The sequence below is a fragment of the Chiroxiphia lanceolata genome, chromosome 4 (assembly GCF_009829145.1).
Source record: "Chiroxiphia lanceolata isolate bChiLan1 chromosome 4, bChiLan1.pri, whole genome shotgun sequence".
NCBI classification, from domain to species: domain Eukaryota; kingdom Metazoa; phylum Chordata; class Aves; order Passeriformes; family Pipridae; genus Chiroxiphia; species Chiroxiphia lanceolata.
Window position 1 is genome coordinate 42,054,058 of NC_045640.1, and position 27,909 is coordinate 42,081,966.

Here is a 27,909-nt window from a genome sequence, read left to right on the forward strand (position 1 = left end):
GGAGTGCTGTATAATACATCTTAGCCCCCCCCAAAAAAACCAGAAGCCAAACCTAGAGAGATTCAAATTGTAATTTTTTTTTTTTTCTCTCTCTTATTTTTTTTTTTTTCCAGGCACTCTTAATGTGTAAAGCTGAGAAGCTGTATGGTAAAAATTTGCAGCCCTGAACTCTCATGTTTTTAAGAAAATGGTAGAAAATTCTCACTTTTTATCTAAAACATAGCTACAACAGGGAAAAGTTTTGATGTTAATCCCCATTTATCTGGTTTGAGCATAAAGCTTTCCTCTCCACCTGCCTGAAGCTATAGACCCAAGGTCAAAAGTTACATTTATGTACAGATGATATTGTTTCTCTTTAAGTGTGGTTCAAGAGCTTCAGTGGAGGCCAGGGAATAAGGGTCAAAACTTGAGCTCCAGATTTGGAAAATGAGAGTTTGATATTGGAAAATAAGATATTGTGAAATGATATCTGAACCTAAAGTTTCTCTCAGATAAACCCAAGCAATTTTAGTGGTTTAAAACGTGTCTTTATTTGTTAGGGCTACAAGTAAGATTACAACCTCCATGCTTCATCTATAGATAGATCGTGAAAAATAGATGAATGGATGAAGACCTTCAAGTTGTTTCTAGTGATACATTAGAAATTGAATTGATATCAGATTGCATCTGTCGTGATTTCTTCATCCTGTGCATGTGGGGTATATGTACATATCTGTATTAGTTTACATATGTGTGTATGTATGGATATGTATACTATCTGTGATTAATTTCTCAGTTTTGCTCCATGACATATAATTTGTAATTTTACAGTGAATCGTTTTGGCTAATTAAATCCATGAGAAAAGTTAAAAGTAGGCTTGTTGCTTATCAGGTCTATTCCATTTCCAAAAAGCTAATTTATATATATATATTGGTTGTGGATTACTTAAAACTGTTCATATGTGTTATGGTCCACTGAAAACTAGCTGCCATTTCTGGTAGATCCAAAGATATTTTAATTTTAAAAGAAAAATGGCTTTTTGGAAACCATTTGTGCTATACAGACAAAACTTAGCTCAAAATCATAAATATCTCAGAATCCAGTTGTATCTCAGCCACTGATTACTTTTACAGAGGTAGACACGCCATGAATATAAATGATTCAATAGCTCTCAGACATAGGAGTTGTTCCTGCTATGTAAATGGGGATTCTTAGGAAAGGAAAGGTTAAAGTGCCTGTATTAACCATAAATGTGGTGAAAGAACTGAGAACAGATTTACTGTGATTTTTAAATGATATATTCATTCTTCTCTTCATTTTTACGAAAACTACAAAATACAAGAATCTGATATCTGGCTTTGGATTTAAGGAGTGTTCCCTAAACTATTATCTTAGCTAATTCTTTAATATTTTTCTAAGAATGTGTATATTCATTTGCCATATTTTCATAAGCAACTAATTAATTTGCATTTATAGCTTTCTCTTACAAATTAAATAAGACTAGTTGTCAAACAGAATTTTTTCCTGTTATGGGCAGATACCATCTATTCAATACTGCCTAGAAGGACAATAGCACACAAAATCTAACTTACAGCTGTTTCCTAGGTAACAGAGATACATCTACAAAACTGTTGCACTGAATGGAAAGAAACAGCAAATGTTTTCACTTTTCTACTCTTTTTGCCCTAGGAAAATCACTACTTCAGCAGTTGCACGATATGAGACCAGAGAATTGCAGTTAGATTCCAATGTGTTTGTTTTGTCACTTTTAGGTTTGTGTACAGCTTCTATGATTGCACAGACAATGTCAGAAAACTTGTGAAATAAATCATAGCAGAGGTTTTTTACTTAGTTTGTTCTTTTTTCTTTTTTTTTTTCTACAAAAAATGCTGTGTAGCAGAATTGGTCCTTTCCATGAATGAAACAAACAGAAAAGCAAATTTTATGTTTTCTTGGTCTATTATTGTTTATAGTAATTTTTCAGAAATTATCTATTGTTTTTTGTGGGAAGCCTAGTTCAAAAATGGAAGAAAAAAAACCTAGAAAACTGAATTAAGTTAGTAAATTATGCACAATGTGTTGGTTACTCTTTCATGTATGTATGTGATTATATAGAATTTAGTAGGTCTTTTTAGAAGTACTATAATTGCAGTATATTCCCAGTAGTTTCTTTCTCAATTATGTTAAGCATAAATTACTTTTCCTCGCTATAAAAGTTGGCATATTTAATCCCCATTTGCCATTTTTGTGTCATTGAGACAACTATTTCACAACTAATGTTTACTAAATTAGAACATAAATAAAGCAGCTGAGTTTTTCTCTGTGCTGCTACTCCAGCCTGGGGGAGATCTCCTGTAAAGAGAGCCTCATTCTTGTTTAAACATCTGCTTCACATTTACTCAAATATTGCAGTAAAAGGCAGTCATGACAATGAGATAAGAGGGCGATTTGTCAACAAAATTATGCATTGTGTTGACTAGGAGTGTCTCATTGCTTCCTTGCGATCCCCTTATCTGTCTGCAGCATCCATTGATCGTGTTTGCCCTTACATTCAAAACGTTGGTGTAAAGACTACTCTCAATTATGTAGGAAATGAAAGTGTTTAAATGTAGAATAGCTGTGGAAACCTGATTTACAACAACTGTAATTAGCTTAAATCATAAACTAAAGGTTCATCTCTCACCAGCCTGAAGTGTATTGTTAGAATGCATAGTAATATTTGAAAGGTGGGTGATAGATCAAAATATAAGTAATATAGTAATTCTGTTGTAACAGGTTACAAGATGAAAACTAAAGTGGTAATAGGAAAGAAATAATGGATGTATATATCATGGTAGAATTGCTATACTGTGTTCATGCTCTTTTTGAGGAGTGTAAGTTCCTGCACTTATGTAAGTATATGTACTAGAAGTAACAGACAGTGCTTTTCTCTATATTCTCTCTTTTTCATTTGCTTCAATTTAAAAAAAAAAAAATCTTTTCACCATTTTCTTAAACAACTGGTATTTACAAGTGATGTCTACTTTTACTTACATACTTATAACAGCTAAGCATATCAACTAGCAAACATTAAATCTGGATATTCTCCATCAGTATCATAAGGCAGGGGAACCAGAAAGGTTCACTCCTTGTGTGCAGAATGTACCCTATGTCTACCCAGACCCCTGAACATCTATGTTTCCCCCAAGATTTATCAAGTGGATAACTTTTACACTGTGTTGGAAGGAAAAATAGTTCAGGTTATTTTTGCAGGTTATTATTTTTCCACCTCAGGTTTTCAGGGCATTTTCATCATGAGGACTTGCTTTCAAACAAGTTAGTGAAGCACTAAGAGAGTCACACTGGGCTCTAGCAGACATAAACCCTCCATACTAGAAGCCAATGATTAATATTTCAACATCTATTAAAAAAGCTACATTCTACATAATTAAATATAATCTTCCCTTAATTCTATTTTCATTAGTAACATTAGTGAATATTTTCTGTTAGTAATCAATACAGTATATTGCTAAGTTTAAGCTACTTTGCAGGTTAAAAATATTTCCAAGGGACATAGCAGGAACAGGAAAAATAAAAATGAAAAGTTATCTTAGTGTAGAAAACCTGTGACAGATTTTAGTAACTTAGTCTTGGGAAATTGCATTTTTTCACTGATGAGGAAATAAAAACCTTACATACACTAACACAATGTAATTTAAGATATTTTGTTGACACAGCTTAACTAGGTGGAGTGTGTGAACTAAATGCTTAACAGCCTTCTGTTCTTAAGTTATGAATGAAGTTATTCTACAAGAAGCACTCTAACTTGTGGCAATAGCAATCTCTCAGATGATTTTGTATTAGACAGCATTTATGTTTTATATTTAAAAAGTTGGTGCAAATACTCTTCACTTCTGGAAATACATAAAAATAGTTGATAAACATGTAATATATAACTGTGTGTTCTTATAGGACTATAATACTAGTTACAGAAGTTCATGCTTTGCAGTGAGAAGCATACAAAAATGAAATGCTGTAGAAAATATGTTGTCTGTATTCTTTCTTGTCTCTCTGAACAGGCAATGTGAGAGAATACATTAATTCATTTTTCCTTAAGCTTGAGATCTGAAGTGAACATCTAAAGTGCATTAAAATGTCTTTACTGGACTATGATCAAAATTCCTTTAAATTTTTTTTCCATTATCTCTGCTTTGAGATAAAAGTAGGAAAAACAACTAATTATTACAGTGCTTTTTGTGGTCATGTCGTACAGAAATTCTAATTTTTTCCTCTATATTTACAGGGTTTGTACAATCATTCATGGAGATATTTGTTCAATTCATGCAGAAGTTGTCCAGAATAACTAACTAACTAACTAACTAAATAAGTAATTGTCAATATTCTAATGAACATTAGCATGATCGTTACCTTTGCAGAGATGACAACCTCTTTTCAATTCCTGATCAATCGTTAGAGACATTGTCCCTTGCCTCAAGGAAAAAAAATTGTCAGTGTAAATATTTTTTTCATTTTCCATTTCTTTTTTGAACTCAGACATGTAGCATCTCATCAATGTTGCTGTTACAAATCCATGATTTAGTAGATATTATTAAGAAATAAACTGTTTTACTTATGTTGTGTATCTCTAAGGTAGAAATAGCTCCTTGCAGTTTTAGAATTGCAGAATGAGATTGTTTGAACAGGAATAACTTACAGGGCGAAAATCTGAATGTGGTAACTAGGTCTGAGCACTATACTATCTAAGAGGATTTGTCTTGTCTTCCCCATTGCCCAGTCCCTTCCAGGACCATAGACAAAATGGTCTTAGTCATCAGTTGCAGCAGAGTGAAGCCAAACTGTCTCTCTGAGGATAGCACAGCCAGAAAAGTTATTTAGGGGAGACAAAGATGATACTTGTTTTCTGGCCCAGTCTTTTGGAGTTCACCCAAATGAATTAGAGTATGTTAAAGTTAAGTGCTCTTTTCCCTCCCCAACACCTGGAGCCTGCATCCATTCAGATGGAAAGGTTTGCTCACTGCAGCTTCAGAATGCCTGAGGAATAAACATGTTTCCCTACTGAGTATTTCTGCATTAGACCCCTGAAAAGCAGTCACACAGAACTCAGCTCTTACAAATTGTATGGCCTCAATCTCCATGCCTCTGCCAGGTGAGGACAAATATGCAAATAGTGTGTGTAGCTTAATCTATCAGTTAAATACGACTTGGATTGGTTTATTTCTGTTACTTAGATAGCTACGTAACAGTGGTGGCTTTTAGAAGAAACAAGCAAACAAATAAAAAGGCTGGAGTGCTTTTGATTCTGAAAAATATTTTGTCTGCTTTCTTGATTTAATTTCTATCACAAATCCTTCCCTTTTGGATCTGAGTCTCACTAGGATAGTGAGAAACATTTAGGAACTTTTTCTCTCTGTACCTTATGAAGTGGTTATGGAGGTATTCATGTGGTACAGTCACTGTAATAATACATATACCATTAAATAGACTAGAATAATAAATGCCAGTCTCATAAATGTAAGTATGATGTTTAATAAATGGGATCCACTTGCAAAACAAAAGAACTACCTAAGCAGTTTTGGTGAGATAAATAGTTGTTTCTCATTAATACTCATGTCTTCAGCATAGTGTCTAAAAAGAAGAATGCAAAATAGCTTTCTTTGCTAATCAGTGTATTACTCTAGCCTTGACTTCACTACTTGAAGTAGGTAACTGTAAATATATATTTGCAACAAATACATGGCATTTTGCTGGTACACATTTACATATCTCATTTTATAAAACCGTTTGAAATCCTAAGGTTATCTTAACAAAAAAAATCCCAAGCCCTTCTAAACTGTTTCTCTATTCAATTTAAAATATGCAGCAACTGATCTAAGAGAATACTAGGCATGCACTATTTTGTGCTTCAGTTTAGAGTAAGTATTGACTGTAATTACTATATGTAGGACACTTGCTGTAGCAATTTCCGCTTTATAGAAGACTTGATAATGAAAAGAATAAACCAGATCTTGTCAAAGATATCCTTTCTCTTCCTCTGGCAATACCACTTTTCTTGTTCAAATAAGTTTGGTATGTCCAGTAAATGAAAAGGTAGAGCTAGCTTATGAGCATTCAAGCATAACTTCTGCTTTCTGAAGTAAAATTTTATAATGAAATATGTAGTGTTTCATTTTCTATCATATTTGCACGTTTTCCTCTACATATTACATTTCCACTGTTATGCAAAATGCTTTACCAAAGGTAACGCTTCAGATTAACCTTTCCAGAATGGTCTAAATGAAAAAAGCATGGGCTTGGAAACTGATAAAACTTTTCTTAGTTTCTATACACAGAAAATTTTGTGTAAGAAAGTATCTAAAGCTGCAGTAAATTTTTTTACCTTAATCTGAAGACCAGTCAAGGAAATAGTATGGATCACACTACTACAGAATTAATTCCTTATCTCTTAAAGCAACCCTGTTGGTATTGTTATAAGAAGTTAATAGCCTTTGCTTTTTCAATTTTTTTTTTTAATTTATCTTTAAACTCTTAATAGGAAATCAAATTCAAAATAGTCTTGTTTTGTGTATTTTCTTTTCAGGCGATAAATGTAAACCTACTGAATACACTGAAGTGAAAAATATGTTACTGGATCTGCAAAATCAGAGATACATTGCCCAATCAAAAGATAAAACCATTGATGAGAAAATGGCTTTAAAGAAACTTCTTGTAGATCAAATGTTCAATTATTTTGATTCAGACAACAATGGACTTGTGGACACTAATGAGTTATCTCAGGTAAGATTTAGATTTTGTTTCCATTAGCATAGTAGCTATTCAGTTGCCTTTGTCAGGACATACACACATGGAATATTATTTCTTAGGTTGCTTTACTATAGAATATGTTTGTGAGTCTCTGAAGTGGAAAACTTCATTTGAGAATTATTCAGAAATTCTGCATTGATTACTTGGAAATTTTAATATAATGCTTTGGAATATAGTGCAGTGGGTTAGAACACTCTAGGCTGTTGCAACCATGAGTTGTTTTATTATCCACAGCATGCTATCGTACAGTCCAAGAGTATAGCTGTATTGTAGAAGTTGAAAACAATTAAAATGATGTGGTAAATAATTTCTTTAGTAATAAAATATTATTGCTTCATCTAAGTTAGGGCTAGAGAAGTACAGAAGTAGTCTTGCAAAGTTCATGGTAGTCTCTAAACAGTAAACTTTAACTAATATAGATCTAAAGCAGTAATTGTTGCTCTGCTAGGCACAACAGCACTAGCTTTAATCAACCTAAAAGGGATAATTCTATTAAAGAGTGTTGTTAGGGCAAATGTGCTTTGATTTACTAGAGGTCTATGTTTGAGGAACCTAATCATGGCTAAACTATATTAATGGGTCTGATATTAGGCAGCCAATTAAAAATTTAAGAAAAGTAAGATTTTTTTAGATGTGACTGTTGATCATTGTGCTATGTTTTATGTGGCGTGGCAGTGTTAAGAAATATTTACAAGTGAATATATAATGCCTAAGGTGTAAGGCTAGAGTTACCATTTCCATACAGACAACTTTTAATATTTTAGGGGCAATTTCCAGGACCAGAGGCTGGTTGCAAATATAGGTATCATGTCAAATACTAACAAATAATCTGTTTCAAAAGACTAATTTAAAAATATTATTTTTCTGTACTTTATAAGATTTGATTTTCCTGCTGCTTTTTAGACTCTTTCAGAAACTCAGCTTTCAAGGGAAATTGGTGCCTGTATATATCTTACAAATAATACTTTTTGTGTGAATATGCTATATGAATAGATAACATACATAAGAATCACAGATACTGACATGCAAACTATATTAAATACTTTTCTATTCAGTTGCTACATGTATACTTTTCCCAATGCTTTTTTTTTCTTGTGTCAAACATAGTTTTAAAATAATAAAAAATTCTTTCATTATGGTATTTTCAAACTTTCTATACATACTTTCCCCACATAGTCTTTTTTTTTCTATAAAAATGAATTTATAATAGCAACTGTAAAGTAGTGCTTTTCACAAGTATGGAAACAGATCAAACAACCTTTAAACCCAGACATGGTACTATGTCGTATTACTGTAATTCATTGTAGAAACATGGAATTATTCAATTGAAAGATTAATGTAAAATAAATTCATTGTTAGTGCCATGTAGTTTGTTATTTTATGTTTTGACAAGAGACACAATAATTAACGCCATGAGGCACCCACACTGGAGCATTCTGTTCCCGAAGGACTGCACCCTTTGGAAGGTACCCACACTGTAGCAGTTCATGAAGAACTGCATTTGATGGGAAGGACTCATATTGGAGCAGTTCATGGTGGACTGTCTCCTGTGAGAGGGGAAGAGTATGAGGAGTCCTCCCTCTGATGAGGAAGGAGTGGCAAAGATAACGTGATGGAATGACTACAGCTCCCATTCCCCGTCTCCCTTCACTGCTGGGGAAGGAGAAGGTAGAGAATATCAGGAGTAAAGTTGAGCCCAAAAAGAAGAGAGGGATGAGGGAAAGGTGTTTTAATATTTGGGTTTATTTCTCATTTATTCTACTCTGCTCTTGGTAATGAATTGAATTATTTTGCCCAAGTTGAGTCTGCTTTGCCCATGTTGGTAATTGCTGAGTGATCTCTCCCTGACTTTATCTTGGCTCACAAGCCTTTCATTATATTTTTTCTTCCCTGTCCAGCTGAGGAGGGGAGTGACAGAGAGGCTTTGGTGGGCACTTGGTATCCAGCCAGGGTCAACCATCCACAGGCAGACATTACTGTACTCCTGAAAACATTTTCAGGATTAGGAGAATTTCTCTCAGTTGTGCTCACAATACAGTCAAAATTTTGAAATCTGTGGAGTTGTGATAAATGATAGTGCCTGTCTACATTTTAGATGTAATCACATTAAGGGGAGATGAAAAGCAACGTATTTGTTGTAGAAAGCAAGGACTCCTGAAGTTAATTTATGTTCACATAAATATTGAAGTTCAGTTTTTAGTGCCTCTTAAATTTTACATCTTGTCAATCTTGTTGTGAAATCAGGCTCTTGGATTGCATTTATTATCTCATAGGTGTCCATATAGTCATCCTACCTAATGGAAAATTGAAATGAATCAGTTGGAGATTGGAAATGGTGACAGCAACACTCCAATTTTTGTTTATGTATTTTGGATCTGAAGTCATAAGGTTCTTCAATTTGCATCTTGATGCAAGAGAAATGAATATTCCTCTCTAGAAAAAGCAAGAGTATTCTTTTTATTAAAAAAACTATTTCAAGCAGTGAGAAAGTTTTTGTTTGTTTGTTTGGTGTTTTGTTTTTTTTTTTTAGCTTCAAGTATTCTAACAGTAAATTAAAAATTGGTAGACTATTTTTTTTCTTCTATTTAAACAATTCTAACACCTGGGTATAATATTTTTCATGGCTTTGTGGACTAATACAGAATTGCAGTTAAAAGTAATTTTAACTCTGTTACACAGTGTAAATGTAATAGAAAAATGGTGGGATTATGTAGCTCCATGCAGGTTGAATGAAAAGGTCTTTTCTCATATAAATGCCTCTCTACCTTGACTGCTTTCATTGCTGAGCCTTACTCATTTAATGTTTTAGTTTCCAAATCCTATGTCGGCAAGTGAGATGTGGCTTGATTTTAAAAGGCCTTACTTTGGAAGTTAACTTTTTAGACCACTCTGTTTTGAGCAGTAGATACTAATCAGAAAGAGAATATGTCCTTCCAAAAGTGCAGGGTATGAAATAGGCAGGATTTTCATCATCTTCATCACCTCTGGTCAACATATCTGCAAGTTTTCTAGTACAGTGAGGTGGTTCCTTGAAGGGTTTGTTTTGCTTTTAAACACTTTGAAACAATTTAAATGAATCCAAAATAATAGAAGATAATTGAATCTTCCTGTTAACTATGAATATTCAGTTGTTAACAGATTCATTTTTTTATCTATTTTATCTTATGCAAAACCAAACAGGAATTTAAAAAAAGTTGTAAATTAAATACCAGTATTTCTATCACTGCAGACTACCTGATTATTCTATATTGTTTTTGTTGTATAGAAGAGAAAAAACAGCGGAAGTGTTATGAGTAGGCATGGGAATAAAATGTATTTTTTCAGTGATGAATGTAGTTATTCCTGTATGGTGGAATTGCCTTTTTATAAACAGTAAGCCTTTTCTGGCAACAGGGAAAGATGCATAACCTCTGAGAGTGCTTCATCTTGCTCAACAGTGAAATTCAAGTTCCTTCTGTATGTGAAGTGAAATAATCTATACTTGATTAGACTTAGAGCTGCTTTTCTTCTATTTATTTCTTACACTAGTAAACTAAGAAAGTAAAATTTTATAGAAAAGGGAAGTGACATAGCCTGAAAGCAAGTTGAATATATAATAATAATAAATTTTCCTCTTCCTTTCCTTAATGATCTGAGTTTTAGATTCAAAGAAAGAATTTAACATCCTTATTTATGAACTAGTATCTGTAATTTTAAGTATCTGGATGTATTTCTTTTATTTACCAGGTTAACATAGGTCAAATGAAAATACATTACATTTTCATAAAAACTCATCCTCACTTCTGCATTTTATTTTGAGTTTTCTTGTTGTCATTCAATTCCAGTGAGCGGGACCAAATAAAACCAATTAAGAAACAGGCAAAAGAACCCCTCACTTTTAGGAGATGTACTAAGTTCTTCACTGTTTCAAGGAAAGATAATTGGAAGTTACAGGAACTACTATAAGATTAAGTATGCCATTTTCAAATAGCAGTTCAATATGCTTCTGTTACAGGTGACATCAAAAATTCAGACTTCTCATGAAATATAATGAAACTTTGAACAGTGTTATGGATCCATGTGTGTTAGTAGATAATTACACAGGATTGGGGTGTGGGTGTGTGTATGGATATAAATCATCTTTGCATAAAGCATCATTTCAAAAGTTCCGATTAAAAATATACTAAATAAGAAACAAATTTTAAATAGGAAATTAAGTACTATTGTCTTTATGGCTGTGTGTAGATACGTGTACTTACCTCTAAATCTCAGGAATATGTCACACCTTAGAAGTACACTCTCTGTAGATGTGTAGAGCTGTATCCATAAATTACTTAGTTTTGGTAGGGTAATTTAAAAAAATGTAGTCTGAAGGAATTATACGTTTAATTGGTTTGTTTAACACAACATTAATTGCAGCCAAATGTATAGGGTAAGAGTACATTTTAATTAGTTTCTTCCTGTTGTTTATTCTTTAAGTTGTTTTTTTTCTCAGATTTGCTTCAGTCACTGTTAGTTACTCTGTTTGCTAACAAATGCTTGTTTGTGAATTGAGAACAGGTGTGTCCTTTTATATGCAACAATAAATTGACCTGAATTGTGGCTCCATCTTATATGTCAAAGATTAAGATTCCTAAACTAGGTTCTCTATGTTGTGCTATCACTAATCTAACAAAAACTGAATATGTGCTTTATTCAATTCTAGATTCAAAATAAGAACAAGAATTCTACAGGAAACCTTAAGACTGGGGAAAATTAAGAGAGACTCTTTTAGGGACTAGTAGTGAGTGAAAGCTTACAAACACTGTGATCATCATATTAAACTCTTAAGAGCTTGGCCTCTGTTGCCTTTGCTGTTATCAAGTAGAAGCACTTCCCATTATATTCTTGCATAATGGATAGTTGAGTTACACTGCTGAACTAGAAATTAGTTATTTAGCTACTGGAAAGGCATATAAGGAAGAAAAGAAAAGCTACTAAGAGATTTTAAAATGACATTTGTTCTATCCTATATCTAGCTACTAGATTAATAGCTTTGCATATATATTTAAAACATACGAATATTTCATATACCTGGGTAGACAGCCTTAAGTCTTTTCATCAGTCCAGATGGAGCATTTAGCGTCTTCGGAGATATGTAAGCATTGCATAATCTAGCTGCTGTGTGATTTCCAGCTGTGAGTTTCTAATTTTCTTGCTAGGGACAAAGTCCATGCCTAAAGTCTGAGAATTAATGTTTTTTAAATGAGAGGACTTTTAGGCACCAGATTTTGTGAGTACATCTAGTGACTGAAAGATAGAAGCCCCCAGTTTCTGAACCTGGTGTTACCTAGCATATTCCCTTCTCCAGCCAACGACTGTGAGGTTGGGCAAAGTGGTTCTACTTCTTCAGTTACTTCTTTCTGGTTCAATGATTTCTAAGTTCTGTCCTGTGAAAGTGTTCCTTGCAACACAAGCCATGAAGGAAGCAGGACCAAGCTTCATTTCCTGGGTAGGTTCAAGGACTGGTGCTAACTGGAAGTGGACACAAGTGCAGGATTTTGCTTGCACTCATTGTTTTCTCTTGTTTAAGTCCAAAGCCACAGGCTCAGTGCTGGTAGTTCTGGGTTTAGTTCTGAGGTGTGGAATTTTACCCATGCCATCTATGTGGTCCTAATATCTATTCTGGTCTTATACTGTGAGCTAGACATCTATAACTTCAGCATTATAATTGCAGACACCTTATATCTTCTGACTCAGAGTAGGTCTTCCCTCTGCTAAGTGTGGAATTGGAAAGGCAGGGAAACGTACTTCTCTTTGAAGCAGTTTGCGGGGGTAAATCTCATATCTGAGCTGTGTAACTTGATTAACATAGGATAGTATTGAGATAATACCTTTAAATGAAATTTAGTCCATGCCTTTATGTGCCATTTTGTGTGGTCTTAGCAGTACAGATATCCGTTTGCCCGGGGATCTCTATGTCTGACCCATTCTGTGATGCATAGAATCATAGCCCTGTATCTTTACTCACTCTACATCAAATTCTCAAAGGAAACTGTCTACTATAGACATCAAATACCAGATGGTGTTGCTGCCCTACAGAACCTGCTGGTAAATTGTAAGAACACCGATTTAACTTAGATTAAGGGAAGTTAAAGCAAGAAACAATTTGCCAACCTTTATTATCAATTTGCTTTCATAAGTGGTCAATTCTTTCAATTTACACTACGTTATACTGCTGTGGAAGATGGGGGAAAAAGTAATTGAATCCCCCCTTGTGCAGTTCAGAATTAATCTGGAGCACAGTTTTCACAGTGTTTGGTGTTTGATATATTTGGTGTTTTATCAAGCACTGAGTGATCCTGTTGTGATGAGATACCTTTAGGAAAGATGAACACACGTTAACTGAGTGACCATATTAGATTTAAAGGAAGGTTGTGTTTGTAGTTGTATTTCTGTAGCATTTCCTTTGGGGAGGTATGTAAAGACCATCAATCACAGGCAGGAAAAAAACCTACTGATTGATAACATTCCAGGTAAGGTGGACTAATAAAGGAAATGTTATGTTATTTGTGCTCTATTTTCATAACAGCTGCAGATTTTTCATTGTGACTGTCAGAAATCAAAGGGAATAAAACAAAACAATCTATTCTGATGTGCAGTTTGCTATTTTTAATCAGATTACCTTTCCCAGTCTCCTAAAATTTGGAGTTGTACTGGCTAAGTTCCTGAGAGGTTTTGAATTTAGCTAGCAGTATGTTATTTCATGGGAAGTAGATAATTGTGTGCTATACCTTTAAGAAGTACAATATTTTCTAAGTAATGCAAATCCTTCTTTCATGTTTCAAAGAGTATTGAATTCTCAAGGATAAGCTTCATATTTTTTAAAAGCCATATTTAATTTGAAAATTTAGATAAGTTTCTAAGTTTTCAGTATTTATGGGTTTTCACAATGTGCTATGGACAGAGCAGCACTCTTGCTGTATATTTTGCCTTTTACCAGTTGATGATATGGAAAGTAAATACTTCACTGCCTTTATGGAAACGCAAAGTAAAAATTGTGAGCATAAATATTTGCAAACATTCTCTGGTAAGAATTTTCATCTTAGAAGTTTGAAAACAAATAATCCATGTTTGATTTGTATGGTACAATCATAAAATTGTGCAGATAATTTTTATGAGATTTCAATTTTTATAATAAGTATTTTATTTCTAGCCTATGACTTACTAAAAATTTTACCAGTTTCTATTCTCCCTCCCTAATGAATTGTTGTCTGTTTAGTTTAACCAAGCAGTAGACAAGTTGTGTTTAAAGAATTCTCTTAAGAAACAGTTTCTTTAAATTTTACTCTTCTCTCCTCCAGAGACAGAGATTAATAGATTAATAGAATTTAAAATTTAAGGCACATTGTTGAATCATCTATGATATACAAGTTTGATTAGATGATGGTGTATCATAAACATTAGATTTTATTCTATTTATCCTATACTTTTAATTAAAAAAATAATGTCTTGTAGAAAAGGTCTATAAGGAAGTGTGCAGCCTTGATTTGAAAACATGAAGGAGAACTTAAAAGACACAGTATTCAAGGTTAACTCTTCCTATGGCTTTTCTTTTCCAGTTTTATAGGTGTTATCTGTTTTTTTTCCTGTCCTATTAATGATTTTCCAAACTGAAATATTTATTTCTTCCCCTGAGAAATTACCTATGGAATGTGATATGGTCAAGTCTAAGTCTCCCTTACAAACAAACAACAAACAAACAACCCAGCAAACCTTTCCCCCCCCCCAAACCTATAAAGATTGATTTTTCTCAGTTCACTTAATGTAAAGTGTCTCAGCAGACTTTGGTTTGTTTTATGGATACTTTCTAACTTGGTAAATTCCCTTCTAGTTTCTCAACATTAAATTTTAATCTGTGCAAGTCAAAACTGAGTGTTGTGTTTCAAATTCAGTCCCACCATTGTCTTTCTAACCCTAGTTACCTTGTTACACTTCAAAAAACCATGCTACTTGGTTAGGTTACAGAATGATCCTGGAATTTATAATGCTTCTTTATCCCCAGCAAATCTTGCCACTTTGTTTTTCAGATAAAATGCTTTCCAGAGCCCATTAATCCTCATTAGGGTATGAGGTTCTTACATTGGGTTTTCACGAGGTTCCTAGTTTTAGATGTTATATTACATTGTACAAAAACACAGGTACTTTTTCTGAAAACATTCAATCATGTGATCCATTTCATTCCATATGCTGCCTTGTCCTTCTCCTCATTATTATTCACCTCAACAGTACGTACCATCTACCAATTTTATTTTTTTACTTACTTTTAAATTATCAAAAGAGATTGGGATGAGACACCACATTTTAAAAATCCCACTGGATTGTTTTAGCTGTTGATAATTCCTTACAGACATCTATTCTTTTCAGGTTTTGCAATAACTGATGTTATTATTCATGCAGTATATGCCTTATTGATACTGCATATTATTTTTACCTTGTGATTACGTAGTGTGTGAAATTAAAAATACCTATAAGAAAATATTACGTTTAGTAAGCTGCCTTTGTAAATTAAATCTTACATAAGTAAAAGGAAATTAAATTGGGTTTGTCTGACAGGCTGTATTTCCTAGAAGATGGTATTAAAATATGCTATGCCAGCATTTAGAAACAAAAAAAATCTTCGCAGTCTTAATTTGTGAATTCCACTGTTTATTTCTTGATCCAATACTAATATTTTTTCTTGACCTGTTTGAATATTTGCACACCATCATTATATATCCTCTTCCATGGAATTTCACTGATACTGGAAGATCTGTTGAAAGGTAATGTCAACATGAAAAATGTCTCAGCTGACTTAGGGACTCTTGTGAGCAGGCCATTTGATCCTGATGATTGTAGAACTTGATGCCAACATAAGTTCCTAAACAACTTCTCTGTTGGCTGATGGCTTGGTAACCAGTCATATTTACTTTGCTAGAGTCTCATACAGGTTATAATTTCATATCATAATTGGTCTGATCTAACTTCAAGATGCTACAGAAACAGGCAATTTTTCAAAATCCAAACCCCCATACTCTAAGTTGTACCTGGTTGTGAGTCATATCTCATGTGACAGGATATTAATCTCCCATCCCTTCAAAAGGAAAACCCAACCAACTGATCAAAAGCTCCACAAAGATTAATTTTGATTTTGATCTCAGAGTTGATCTGATCCACAGGTCCCATTGCAGAGCTGGGAGATGGCTAGGTCCTGCACAAGAGAATTCTGATTGGAACAACTCTTCTAGCAGCAAATTACAGATAATTAAGATTAATCATGATATAAAATCACTTCTGTACTTTTTGAAACCTGTCCTCACAGACATGTTTGGAGGATTTATCAACAGCAAGTGTATTTTCAAAAGAACCCCAAAGTATATCACCAGCATAAACATGTCTGTACATAAACAAATATTGAATCTGTAATCAAAATTACAGGTTTACTGAGGATGAAAATGAAATAACTGATAAAATGCACAAGATGATAAAATGCACGTGTCTGTAGTATCTTTATAGCACATTCATTCTATCTAATATTTTTTAAAATTATTATTATTCTTATTTTAAATAAAATTGACCAATTATAAATGAAAAGCATCATAAGACAGATTTCAGGTCAAAGAATAGAAGCTGAGAACACTAATTTGCAATTTAAAATGTGATACTATAGAGACAGGTGTTTTGGGACTTTAAAAAAGGTTTTCTTACACCTTAGGTGTAACGTTTCATTCTTATTTGTACAGTTAAAGCTAGTGAAAGCAGGTGTTTAAAACAATTTCAGACAATTAAAGGAATGACTCTTCTCATCCTAAATGTGCCTTTTCCATGAACCAGCTATGATTTTAAGAACATTTCAAGGCCTTGAAATCTCAATGAGTTCTTCTAAAGTTTTCATTACACACCATTGCATATTTAGTACTTCTTGTATAACAGTAATGGGCTTAGAGTTACTAATTTTTCCCAGACTACATTTTTGTCCTTTATGTACCAGCTGCATGATCTACACAATCTTATTTTTTCTTAATTCAGTTTAATGTGAACTCAATAAACAGGCTTTTAAAGTGTGAGAAATAGCAAGCACTAATATTCAGGTAGTGTAGTATGTATTTTTAATTAATAATAACAAAAGACAGTTTTGTAGTGTTTTTTCTTGTCTATGTATATGGTTTTCATACTCTCTAATGTACAAACAAGGTGATTATCTTTTATAATGCTTTTATATTAATACATAGCAGATTATTTCTGGTAGCATAAAATGTTTGTGTCTTTTTCTTCTACTGCTCCTTTTATTCTCTATTATTCTTTTAGCTATTTTGTATTTGCATGAACAGTAACTGAATCAATTCCTTTGCAGAGCAACTGAAACACAAAAGCCCCTGTATGCCCTGTTTTCCAGAAGTTATCCTATGTTAATACAGATATAATCTTTTAACAATTATTTTGGGAGACAGGTTATTGGAAGAATAATTATTTTACCTAGGAATTACCTAAGACATATTCCATTTTTCTGTACCAAGTACAAAACTGTAGACTGTGCAATATTACAACAAAGAGTTGCATTAGTTTTGGTTCTTTCAGTTATGTGATAATATTTTTAATATAAGCATCATGTAAAATGACAATTCTGAATCACTATCAGCATCTTAAAAATTCCTCAGATGGAATCTAAGCAGATGTCTACTATATACATAGACTTAAACAAAAATGCTGCACACATTAAAGAACGTTTCTCTAGGGTAAGTCCATTGGAGTTAAAAATCTAATAGCTATTAATTATGATCTATTTACAAATTTTATGTACCCCCATTAAGAAACAGAAATCTTTTCAGGTCAACTACTTATATAACAGGTCTTTAGGGAGATAATAGGTTTGTCCAAAGCCTATAACAAATTGATATAATTAGTGCGATAAGAAGAGTTTATATTAGTTATTTTTGAAAGTGTCTGCACTTGGTTTCTGTGGTTAGGAATTAGACTGAGAAGAAAAAGACATTCTGCCATTTGTACTTGGGAAATTATTATTTCAAGTATATTTGAATGTGTCTTAATCACCATTCCAGCACATATAAAGTAAGATCAGCTTTAAAATTCCCAGTGCCTTTATAGTGCTTCTGTCTATCCCCATTATATATATTCTCTGTATATTCTAAGAAGTTTTGTGTAATTTCAGAGTCTGTCCTAAAGGTATTAACTGTTAAAACTGTAATAAATAATTGCAAAGTAACTGAAAATCCCTGACTTTACACAGTTGCAGTTCATTGCCCCACAGCAACCTTAAAATGATCTATTAAATGATTATTAGAAACAATTAATTATACCAGAGAACTCTAAGAGCTCAAATGCAATTTCATGGTTATAATTTTCTTGTCAGGTAATAAAACAGGATGAACTTGGCAAGGAACCATCTGACTGCTCTGTGTTCGATTTGCTGAAATACGATGATTATAATAGTGACAAGCACCTGGCTCTGGAAGAGTTCTATAGAGCTTTTCGTAAGTACCAAGTCTAGCCTATTCTTCTTTCAGTTTTCTCTTTCTTGCTTTGCTTTTGTGAAACAGCATTTTTTATTTTTTGAATCTTGATGTATCCAGATGCTGTACAACTTAACAGTCATGATATAGCAGAAAACTTTGTAGCAGAAATCAATGATACCCACTATCAAAAGTTCCAGATTTATGAGGGATTTTGGTAATGGAGAATTCATAGATAATCTTTTTTGATGCCAGCTTGCATTGGTAAGTCTGTGTTGCGCAAAAGTGGCAAGCAGTGTGGTCAAGATATGATCAGCACAACCGAAATATTTCTCCACACCCTGTATTTGTGACTGCTGATAAGATCATTCCTGACAAACCCAGCAACATATGTACCACATCTATTACATGTCTTATGTCTTCATAGGACTTGGAATGAGATAAAAGATTTGTGGTGTAGTTTTCAGGGTATTTGTTCTCTCAGTGCCAAAAGGATGTCGGAACAATTGTGTATAGGACTTAAAACATCTTGACCAAAAACACTGGGATAAGGTTCAACATGGTAGTGAATAGCAGAAAGAAGAAAGATGTTGAGAGCTTTTATACAGTGTGTTAAATCTAACATCCTTATATTTTGTTATATCCAGATCAGAACTGATGATTTTTCTCTCTTATGTACCTTGAACCTAAGACTGAATCTTGAAAACTGGCTTTGGTTTCAAAAGCTGTTGCTCTAAATTCAACAACCTGGTAACATAGAAGATGAAGTTTGTGCTCAATTCTTTCTATAATTATTGTTTGAGTATACATTGACTAGTCCATTAATGTATGTTCAATGAGTCATCGCAACCTGTTGTTTTAGTCTTCTTGTACTTTATCTTTGAGTAGATGAGAGCTCTCAGCCACTTTAAGTTATGTCAAATGAAAAAAAGATTCAAAACAACTTACAGAGTTTAAACTAAAAAGTAATGAATTTTTACTAAAAATGGCTGCATGACAAGTAGAATAAACATGAAATGGATAAACAAGACAGACTGCCTGAAAGTTTCTTAGTTTTGACAATTTTTATTTCCCTAAAAATCTTTCAGAAAGTGTGATTGATTTTGTGATACCGCTTAGCTGAACAAATGGCTTATTGCTCCTACAAATAACTTGATCCTGCTTCCTGAGGTTATCTGACTGCCTTTCTTGCATTGTCCTGACACTCACGCTCTGTCCTCTGAGTCACTTACTAAGTCAGCAGAAAAATACTCACCCTCCATATCCCACCCCCAATCCTGCTGAATGACCTGAATTGATGAAGGGAAGGGTCAGACCATGACTCATGCAAAAGAGGTGAGAGTACAGCCAAGAAATAAGGGCAGGGGGAGAAAGTGGAAGATGTTAGGACATTGTGACAATGAGATAAATTAGTTCATCTGCAGCAGCAAAACACTAGGAAATACCTTAATTTCTTTATTTAGAGTTGTATTACAAGTCTGGCTTACAAAAATGTGCAGAATTATACAGCATCTATAGAAAGACATCCACACATTATCTATGATTATATGATTAGGTGCTCTGCTTCTAGATTTTGATTATGTGCATACCGTGTGGAAATTTATATGGAAGCATTTACCATACATAGCAGTCCATGAGGGTTAAAGATATGTTTAAAGCATTACCATGCTTTTTAAAAACACTGAAACCTTGTAACAAAGGAAGCATAATATTTTTGTTCCAAATAAGATTTTGATGTGTCTCTGAGGGATTATTCTGTCTTGTAAAACTTCAGACATAAAAATAGCATTTTCTTATATATTTTTAGTGAACTTTTGAATAATAAAAATAATTTCCATATGGCATGTTAAGCATTGCCTTATTATGAATTCTAATGAAAATATTAGATTACATAAGATTAGGAATCATTTAGGTTTCTTTGTTGAAATACAATAGTGGAGAAGACCCTATTTATAACTATAAGGCTATCTTAGAAGATAATTTCTAGAGCAAGATTCATTCTATGTGATCAACAAAATGCATTCATATTCATTACATTGTTGAAAAACAAAACCTAAAAACAGGTGCGCTTCATTGTATGTTGCCCAAAAAGTGAAAGAAATGTGACATAACATTAGATTCTGTAATTAAGATAAAATAAATACTCTTTAAATAAATTTGAGGTAAATACACTAGTTCCATTGCATTTGGTCTCAAGATGGTTTGAATTCAGTCAGTTTGACCTACTTCACTAGCATTAACAAAAACAATATATTCCTGTAAAAGCTGAGCAAAATCAAAACAACTTAAATGAGCCACCCTGTCATTTGACTACTGCTCTTATGGCTACACAAGCTGACCCAAAGCTGAAACCAAGCTCTCCACACAAGCCACGCTAACCTAAGGTAAAGTGAATGTGACAGAATCTGTCCAGAGGCCTGTGTTGTTTGCTTAGGGCAAAACTTGTGAGCTGTCACTAGTAATGGCAAGTCTGGATTTATGAGGATACAGGCAATTAATATAGACAGGGAACCAGATCCATGTATGGAAGTATACACAAGAAGCGCTCATGACACATCTTCTACACACTGTTCCATGCAAAAGTATCTCTTCAATTAAGCATTCACCTGCAACAGAATTAAACATTTTAATTTTCTTCAATAAAGTGACACAGGAATGTTCAAAATATTTATTACAGAGAGAAATAAACATGATTTTTCCAGAATTTTATTTGAGAACTTAATAATTTAAATTTTGCATTCTATTTGGTTATATTGTAATGATATATTATTAATACATTATATTGTGATCATATATTATAATTCTGAAATTGTCCCTTTTTACAATAAGGAAAATATTATTTTTCACCAGCTTGGACACTTTCAAACACGTAGAACAAATAGAAACCAAAATAGGAAATTTTTTTTTCAAATTATTTTTTAAAATTATTTTTATATATAATGAAAGATTATAACTGAGTAACAGTGATTGCAGGGGATCATCTTCCAAAATGTTATGGTGTTATTTGATGTTTAAAGACATTTAAAAGACATAACTGTTAATTTACTTAAAAAAATACTTATAGAATTTTTTTTTACCTTTTGAACAGTACCCCATCAATATAACTTGACTGTGTGGATTTCATGGGGTTTTCATTCCTTTATCTCCACCGTTTTCATGTATATATGAAACCTAATTTCACACTAATACCTGCTATTCCCAGTGCATTTGCCTCTATCCCTAACTGTAGTGGAGTAGTGGATTTGAAAAATGTCAATCTCTCCTCACTGAAGTTCATCCAACCGCTGGAGCAAGTGTTACTGACTTGTATTGCCTCAGAATGGCAGTGGAGAAGATTTGGCTTTGCATGATGAAGAAATTAAAAACTTCTATTCAAGACTTCTGCACAGAATTCAAAGGAGTTATTTTTGGGGGGTTTTTTTTTGGTTTGTTTTTTTTTTCTTGTTTATTTTTGTAACAGAAATGAGAGTCTATTTCATTAGCATTTGCAGGTCGGATTTTTTTTCATTGGTATATTTAATTAGAAATTTTCCTCACAAATACCAGGAATTCTGTTTTTTCTCCAGTAGTAGAAAGGGAACCACCCTAAGGACAAAGATTAATCATTGGCTGTTTTTCAGGTATTAACATGCATGTAAATCTATATCTATGTACATACATATGCATGCTTGTTTGTTTTCTGTGATTTACTTTCAACAGTGTCATTTTATCTGACAAAATGAGTTCACAATAAACAGGACAACCAAATGTAGATAACTGTATGCAATGGAATGAAAATCCCTTTCACCCTTCAGAAGGTCAGACGCTGAGGTAGTAACAAAGAAAGAAAATGCCTGAGAGGGTGTTCTCTGCTGTGAAGGTTTGTGCCAGGTCCAGGTTCACAGAATATTGCAAGCTGATGAAGATGCTTACTGGCTTCTGAAGGGTTTTACATACTGACAAAACTATTGTGGTTTTCTGGGTATAGGCTGTTTTCACTCATACCATGGGTATGAGTGGTAATGAGGGGTAATTTTTGATGCTATAACATCTATCTGTGAGTTATTTGTCTACTATATGCCATAACAGTTTAACTAAATCAGTAGCATGTGCAGAGGGGATTCTGAAAAATTGTTTCCTTTAGCATAAGAAGATAAACTAGAAAGTTTAGCTAGGTTTTGGGAGCTTGGGACTGAAGGAATCATCTTGTTCAGTCCTCCACTTCTTTGGTCACATAATGTAAAATTATATCCTAAAAGTGATCCAGTTCCATCTTAACGGTTTTTTTGCTTTTTTCCTTTCATTCCTCAGCCAGCCTCAAGACAAAGGGTTTTCTATCACCAAATGTGTTTTTTAGACAAGGAGAAATATATTTAACTTTTTCTGAAAGGGCAGGTGAAATCATAAGATGAATGAGCCAAACAAAATCTAAAAGGGGGGGGGGGAATACAATTTCTTGAAAGCTTTATCTTCTACAATCTAAATTTCAACCAGTGTACCTCCTTTATTTTTCAAGGGTTTTCTTTCTTTGGTTAATGTCCCCTATGTATCAAGAGAATTTTGTGTTAGCTGCAAATGATTTCTCTTTTTACTTTTCATCTGGTGCTCTTTTCTAAAACAAATAATCTTGTGTTTTCCTTCTTTAAAGTACCATCTCAAATGAAATTTCAAAGCAAGTACCTCAGGTGGCCCTCATGGTGGGTTGCAATAACTCAAGGCACACTGCAAGCAAGTAAATAGTAATAAATTATTTTATTTTATCACTCAGTAGATGCAGATGTATACATATATGTAAGCACTTCCCTTTCTGATTTCAATAGAAACAATGACATTAATTTAGATATTTGTGAAAAAATCTGATTGAATAGAATTAATATAAATACCAAATTTACTGTACATAATCAAATTAACTGCTCCATGTAACAACTGATATCCTGCATAAAAAGAAGAAAAAAATAACAACATCTTTCAGAATCATTTTCTATTGTTAGTGTAGAACTATTTTAGATGTTATCTTATGCTTGTAGAAGGGGCCACAGAAGGTCCTCACACTGATGACTTGACTGTAAAAATTACCTCTAGATGTGCGAGAAATTGTCAGAAAGAATTATCTAGACAAAACCAAATATGACCCAATTGTATAATCCCTTCTTCTATTAATGATGCTTTATGGTTTCACTGGAATTACTTGTGCTTTCAGGTACCACTCAACACTATTAACAATATCTAATCTGTTGTGCAGCTGTTATTCAGGATGATGTATGCTGTTACTGTACATGCTATTGCTTTATATATTTAAAAGTACCTTCAGCTTTGAAATGCCATTCAGGTCACATATATCAGATTTGGATTTCAAGTACTTCTTATTGCCCAGGTGTTTGTATGAAGTGATTTATAAAACTCCAGTAACAGCAGCTATTACAGGAGTTTTTGATCTGTTCTGAAATTACAGAACTTGTCTTTGGGCTCACCTTTTAGAAGGAAATGTGAGGCTATTGCCTAATATGACTGTCAAACTCAGTGCTTTGTTGTGTCTGGAATCAAAGGCAAGCAGCAAGAAGTCCCTATAAACACAGGGCTCGTTATGATCACATATGCTTAGTTATTACATTTTCTCAGTCCTGAAGAAACATTCTGAAACATCACTGCTTTCATTATATAGCTTTACTTCTGTTTTAATTTTTCAAATGCAATTATTACAGATGCATGTTCAGAAATCTTTTTTTTACAATATGTATCTTTGGTTTTGAAGCAAAAGAGACCAGAACTTAAAAAACCACTGATAACAAAATCTAAATTAAAAAAATCTATACAGAATTACTCAATGAAATAAATGAGACTTCACACTCCGTTGAGTTATCCTCAAGTCCACAAAACTTAACTCAAAAAAATACTTATTGAATTTATACTTCCAATTAATTCAATATTGTGTTTAGTGTAGAGTGTGAGTCAGAGCTTTATAACTGCGATAAGTCTTCAATAGTAAAACATGTTAACAAATAGTAGAGGAAACATTTTCTGAGGGAGGAAGAGGTATTATTCTATCTCCTGTTACCATTAATTCCTTTTCAGCAACAACTTGTGTGTATTAGAGTGTTCCAGAGTGTGTTATATTTCACCACTAACCTCTGAAAACACCAGTTAACATCCTACTGTGCAGGAGCTATTGGACTTCATGGTAATGATTTTTAGCTCAACTTAATCTATCTTTCAAATTATTACCAGTGCTACATGTGTTTACAATCTGGAGAACCTCAGCTGGAAAAAGATGCACCCTCTTCTATTGAGTGGGCAGAGCTTTAAACTGAACATTAGAAACAAGGAAATATTTAAGGTATTAAATATTGTTTAATGGATTGAAGTAGTGTGCCTGAAATTTTTCACATGCCACTAAGTCAATTCATTTTGATGCCAAGTGATTTTTAAATCATGATAAATGTGTTTATCTGGTGCTTCCCCAGTAAGACCATGAGTTTTTTTGTTGGTTGGGGTTTTTGTGGTGGTGGTTTTTTGCTGTTTGGGGTTTTTTTTAGAAACTTTTTTTTTATTTAAAAGTCTCTGAGTAAAATGGGTCCTTAAAAAAAAAAAAAACCAAAACCAAAAAAAACCACCAAAACCAAACAACTTAATTTTTCTGGTTTGCAATGTACAAATCCTCTGAGAAATGCTGAAGTGTTGATGTAGTTTGCCTGTTCAGAACTGGATCAAAGTAGGAGATAACTGATTTTAACATACTTTCTTTGAAGTGCTATCATGCAGCTGAAGGTTTCTATTCTTTTAAAATTTTACCTGATTTTTGCCTTTCTTCTGGATATACACAAAATGAAATAGTTTATCAAAGTACTGCAAGATCAGATATTTTACATGCTTGTCATGAAGCTCTGATGAAGTATGATATTCATCACTTTATGTAGCCCTATTATTGTCTCTCCTAGGACATAAATGTTTGTGCTGACTTGGTTAATTTAAAACCTGTATAAAAATCTTGAAAAGGAACCAGTCACCTTTAAGTGTAAATAAGCTCCTTTATCCTAAGGCCAGGTAAGTAGAACTGGAACACTAACCATAATAGGCTGGAGAAAAGCATTCAGCTTACCAGCTGATAAACTCTTCCTATTATGTCTGCATTTGTTACAAGGGCACTCAAACCACAGTAATTGCAGTGATCTTACAGGTGATAATACACTTTCACTGTGTTCAGAGAGAAGGACCATTTTTGTGTCTGTCTTGTATTTATTGTATATACGCCCTCATTTTTATTTATTTATTTAGTTAGTTATTTTGAAATAATTTATATTTAGTTTTTCTTAGCTGATGTTTTCAGGCCTTGGTTTGGTCTTTCCGTCCTCAGTCCTAAGTCAACAAAGATTAATTAAATGCAAAAGTTTTGCTCATAAAGGTCCTCCTGACCCACATGCTGGACAATGCCATAGAATAAGGGGAGAAATTCACAAAAGCCATGAGGTTGGAGACTACAAGGAAGAGAGACTATTTACAAGAATATGTGACAGTAGAAGGAGAAATAGTTTAAAAATGAAAGAGGACAGGCTTGGATTAGAAGTTACACAAAAAGTGTACTCTGAAGGTGATGAGGCACAGGAACAGTTGCCCAGAGAAGTTGTGGATGCCCCATCCCTGGAAGTGTTTGAGAACAGGTTTGATGGGGCCTTGAGCAACCTGGTCTAGTGGAAGAAGTCCCTTCCCATGGCAAGGGGGATTGGAACAAGGGGATCTCTAAGATCCTTTCCAACCCAAACCATTCAATGATTCTATGATTTCCAAGATTTTTTTACCCTATATTTGGCAAAATTTTTGTAGCTCACTCATAAAATGTGATAAGGGAGAAAAATTAAAAAGGCGGTGCTTTGCAAGGGGCTTCATGATGCATCCCTTTGGAAGGTAGAAGCGCATGTCTATCCTAGTAACTTGCATCTCCTGAACTTGTTTGTCCTAAAAGGAGGAGAGACGTGCTTCTATATTAAAATCATCTCTCTGGTAAGTTTCCAATGCTCAGCTGATTCTAATGACCCAGAGATACAAAATTTGGAGAGAGCACGATAATTGCAATATTAGTTAAATATGACAAATGTATTATTTCTCTGTTCAACCTAATTTGTCTATTAAAAAAGTGCATTGCAGTTACAAATTGATTTCTAACTCCAGAAAGATAAAAATAATGACTATACTACCAGCCCCCAGTGAAACACATCAATTATCTATAAATTCGTTTTTGTTTTATAAAAATGAATAGATTAATCAAATAGCTAGGGGGAATACTTAATTTTTAAAAACATTCTTAGAAGAGGACTTTTAGGCTTACCTTTTTTTTTTGGAAGAGGAAGGTCTTTTTGTGATTCTTACTGTAATCTCAAAAGCATTTGAAGAAAACACTTGCTTTAAAAATATATATGAAAGTTTTTTGGAAGGCTGGATATTGTTCTTTAATGTATCTGTTAATCTGATTAGTCTAGTCTGTAACAGTTGCTAGTACACATATTAGATAATGCCAGTTGTTTTATTGCATTCACAAGGTGCTTAGATAAAAGCATTACATTTTGACAAATTATTAGTTCTAACTAGTATCTAACTTCGTATTCTGAAGTCATATATTCAATGAAGGAAAATATAATTTACATGTTATTATTTTAAATCAGGAAAGTAGTATTGTTTTAATCCTCTAATGATAGAACTACTTGGTATGTTTGAAGACATGCATGAAAAGATCCTTTTTGTTTGTTTGTTTTTTAATTTTATTTCAATAAGTCTTGATCTCTTGTCATCAAGCCTTTGCTTGGTTAATATAGCACAGATCTCTTAAGTGGTTTTAAGTAACTTCTCATGTGCTGTCAGTGCTAAAAATATTTGGATGTGTATAGAGTTGAGTATGTCACCTCAGAATTTAGGTTGCTACAACTCCATTTAAATATTGAGAACAGTATGGATGAGGGGAAAGAATATCAAGTACTCCAGTCAGTTAAAGCTATTTTAGTGGTCTGTGATACTGTAAACTGTGAAACTTCTTCCTTCTCATCACTCCTGGCTTTCTAAATGTTCAGAAATAAACACCTCATAATTGCATATAATAATTATTTATGTATTCATTAGAGAGTTAGATGTGAGCTGAGTTCAGTAGGAATATTTATGTATATGTGGGTTGCATATATTTGATAAAATTGTCTGTCATGATAACTCACTGTTAGTGCTGACTTCACCCCCTCTGGTGACTGGAGCCCTTTTATAGTTGGATGAATATTATCTGAGGTGTGTGGATGTGGCACTTAGGGACATGGCTTAGTGGTGAACTCAGCAGTGCTGGATTAACAGCTGGACACTACGATCTTATGGGTCTCTTCCAACCTGAATGATTCTGTGATTCTATCTACAGCCTAAAATCATGTGTGCAATTATCCAAATGTATTATAGATGCCATTGGAGTTAAAGAAAAAAAACCAACAAACAAAACCCCACTCTTTCCCCAATCCCCAACAAAGAACCTGACCATTTTCTACCAAAGGAAATAAGGAAATAGGCTAACAAAATAGCCCTGTGCATGTGTTGTATACAGAATTAAATGGTCAATAGATTCTCAGGCTGGTTTTCTAAACAGATCCTGCTCTCAGAGTGTCCAATCTTATCTTAAGAAGGTATCATACAAAGGCTATGAAGCAGAGGTATACATAG

At 33.5% G+C, this 27,909-nt stretch overlaps 1 protein-coding gene across 5 annotated transcripts in view; it reads left to right on the plus strand.

Annotated features, from left to right (window-relative positions):
* The window catches only part of FSTL5 (follistatin like 5), a 286,784-nt gene that overhangs the window by 146,929 nt on the left and 111,946 nt on the right, over positions 1-27,909 (plus strand). For all 5 annotated transcript variants that reach the window (XM_032686689.1, XM_032686692.1, XM_032686687.1 and 2 more), the window contains exons 5-6: positions 6,558-6,754; positions 18,150-18,270. In XM_032686689.1, the coding sequence (XP_032542580.1) occupies positions 6,558-6,754; positions 18,150-18,270 (318 nt within the window). The remainder of the gene's footprint in view (positions 1-6,557; positions 6,755-18,149; positions 18,271-27,909) is intronic.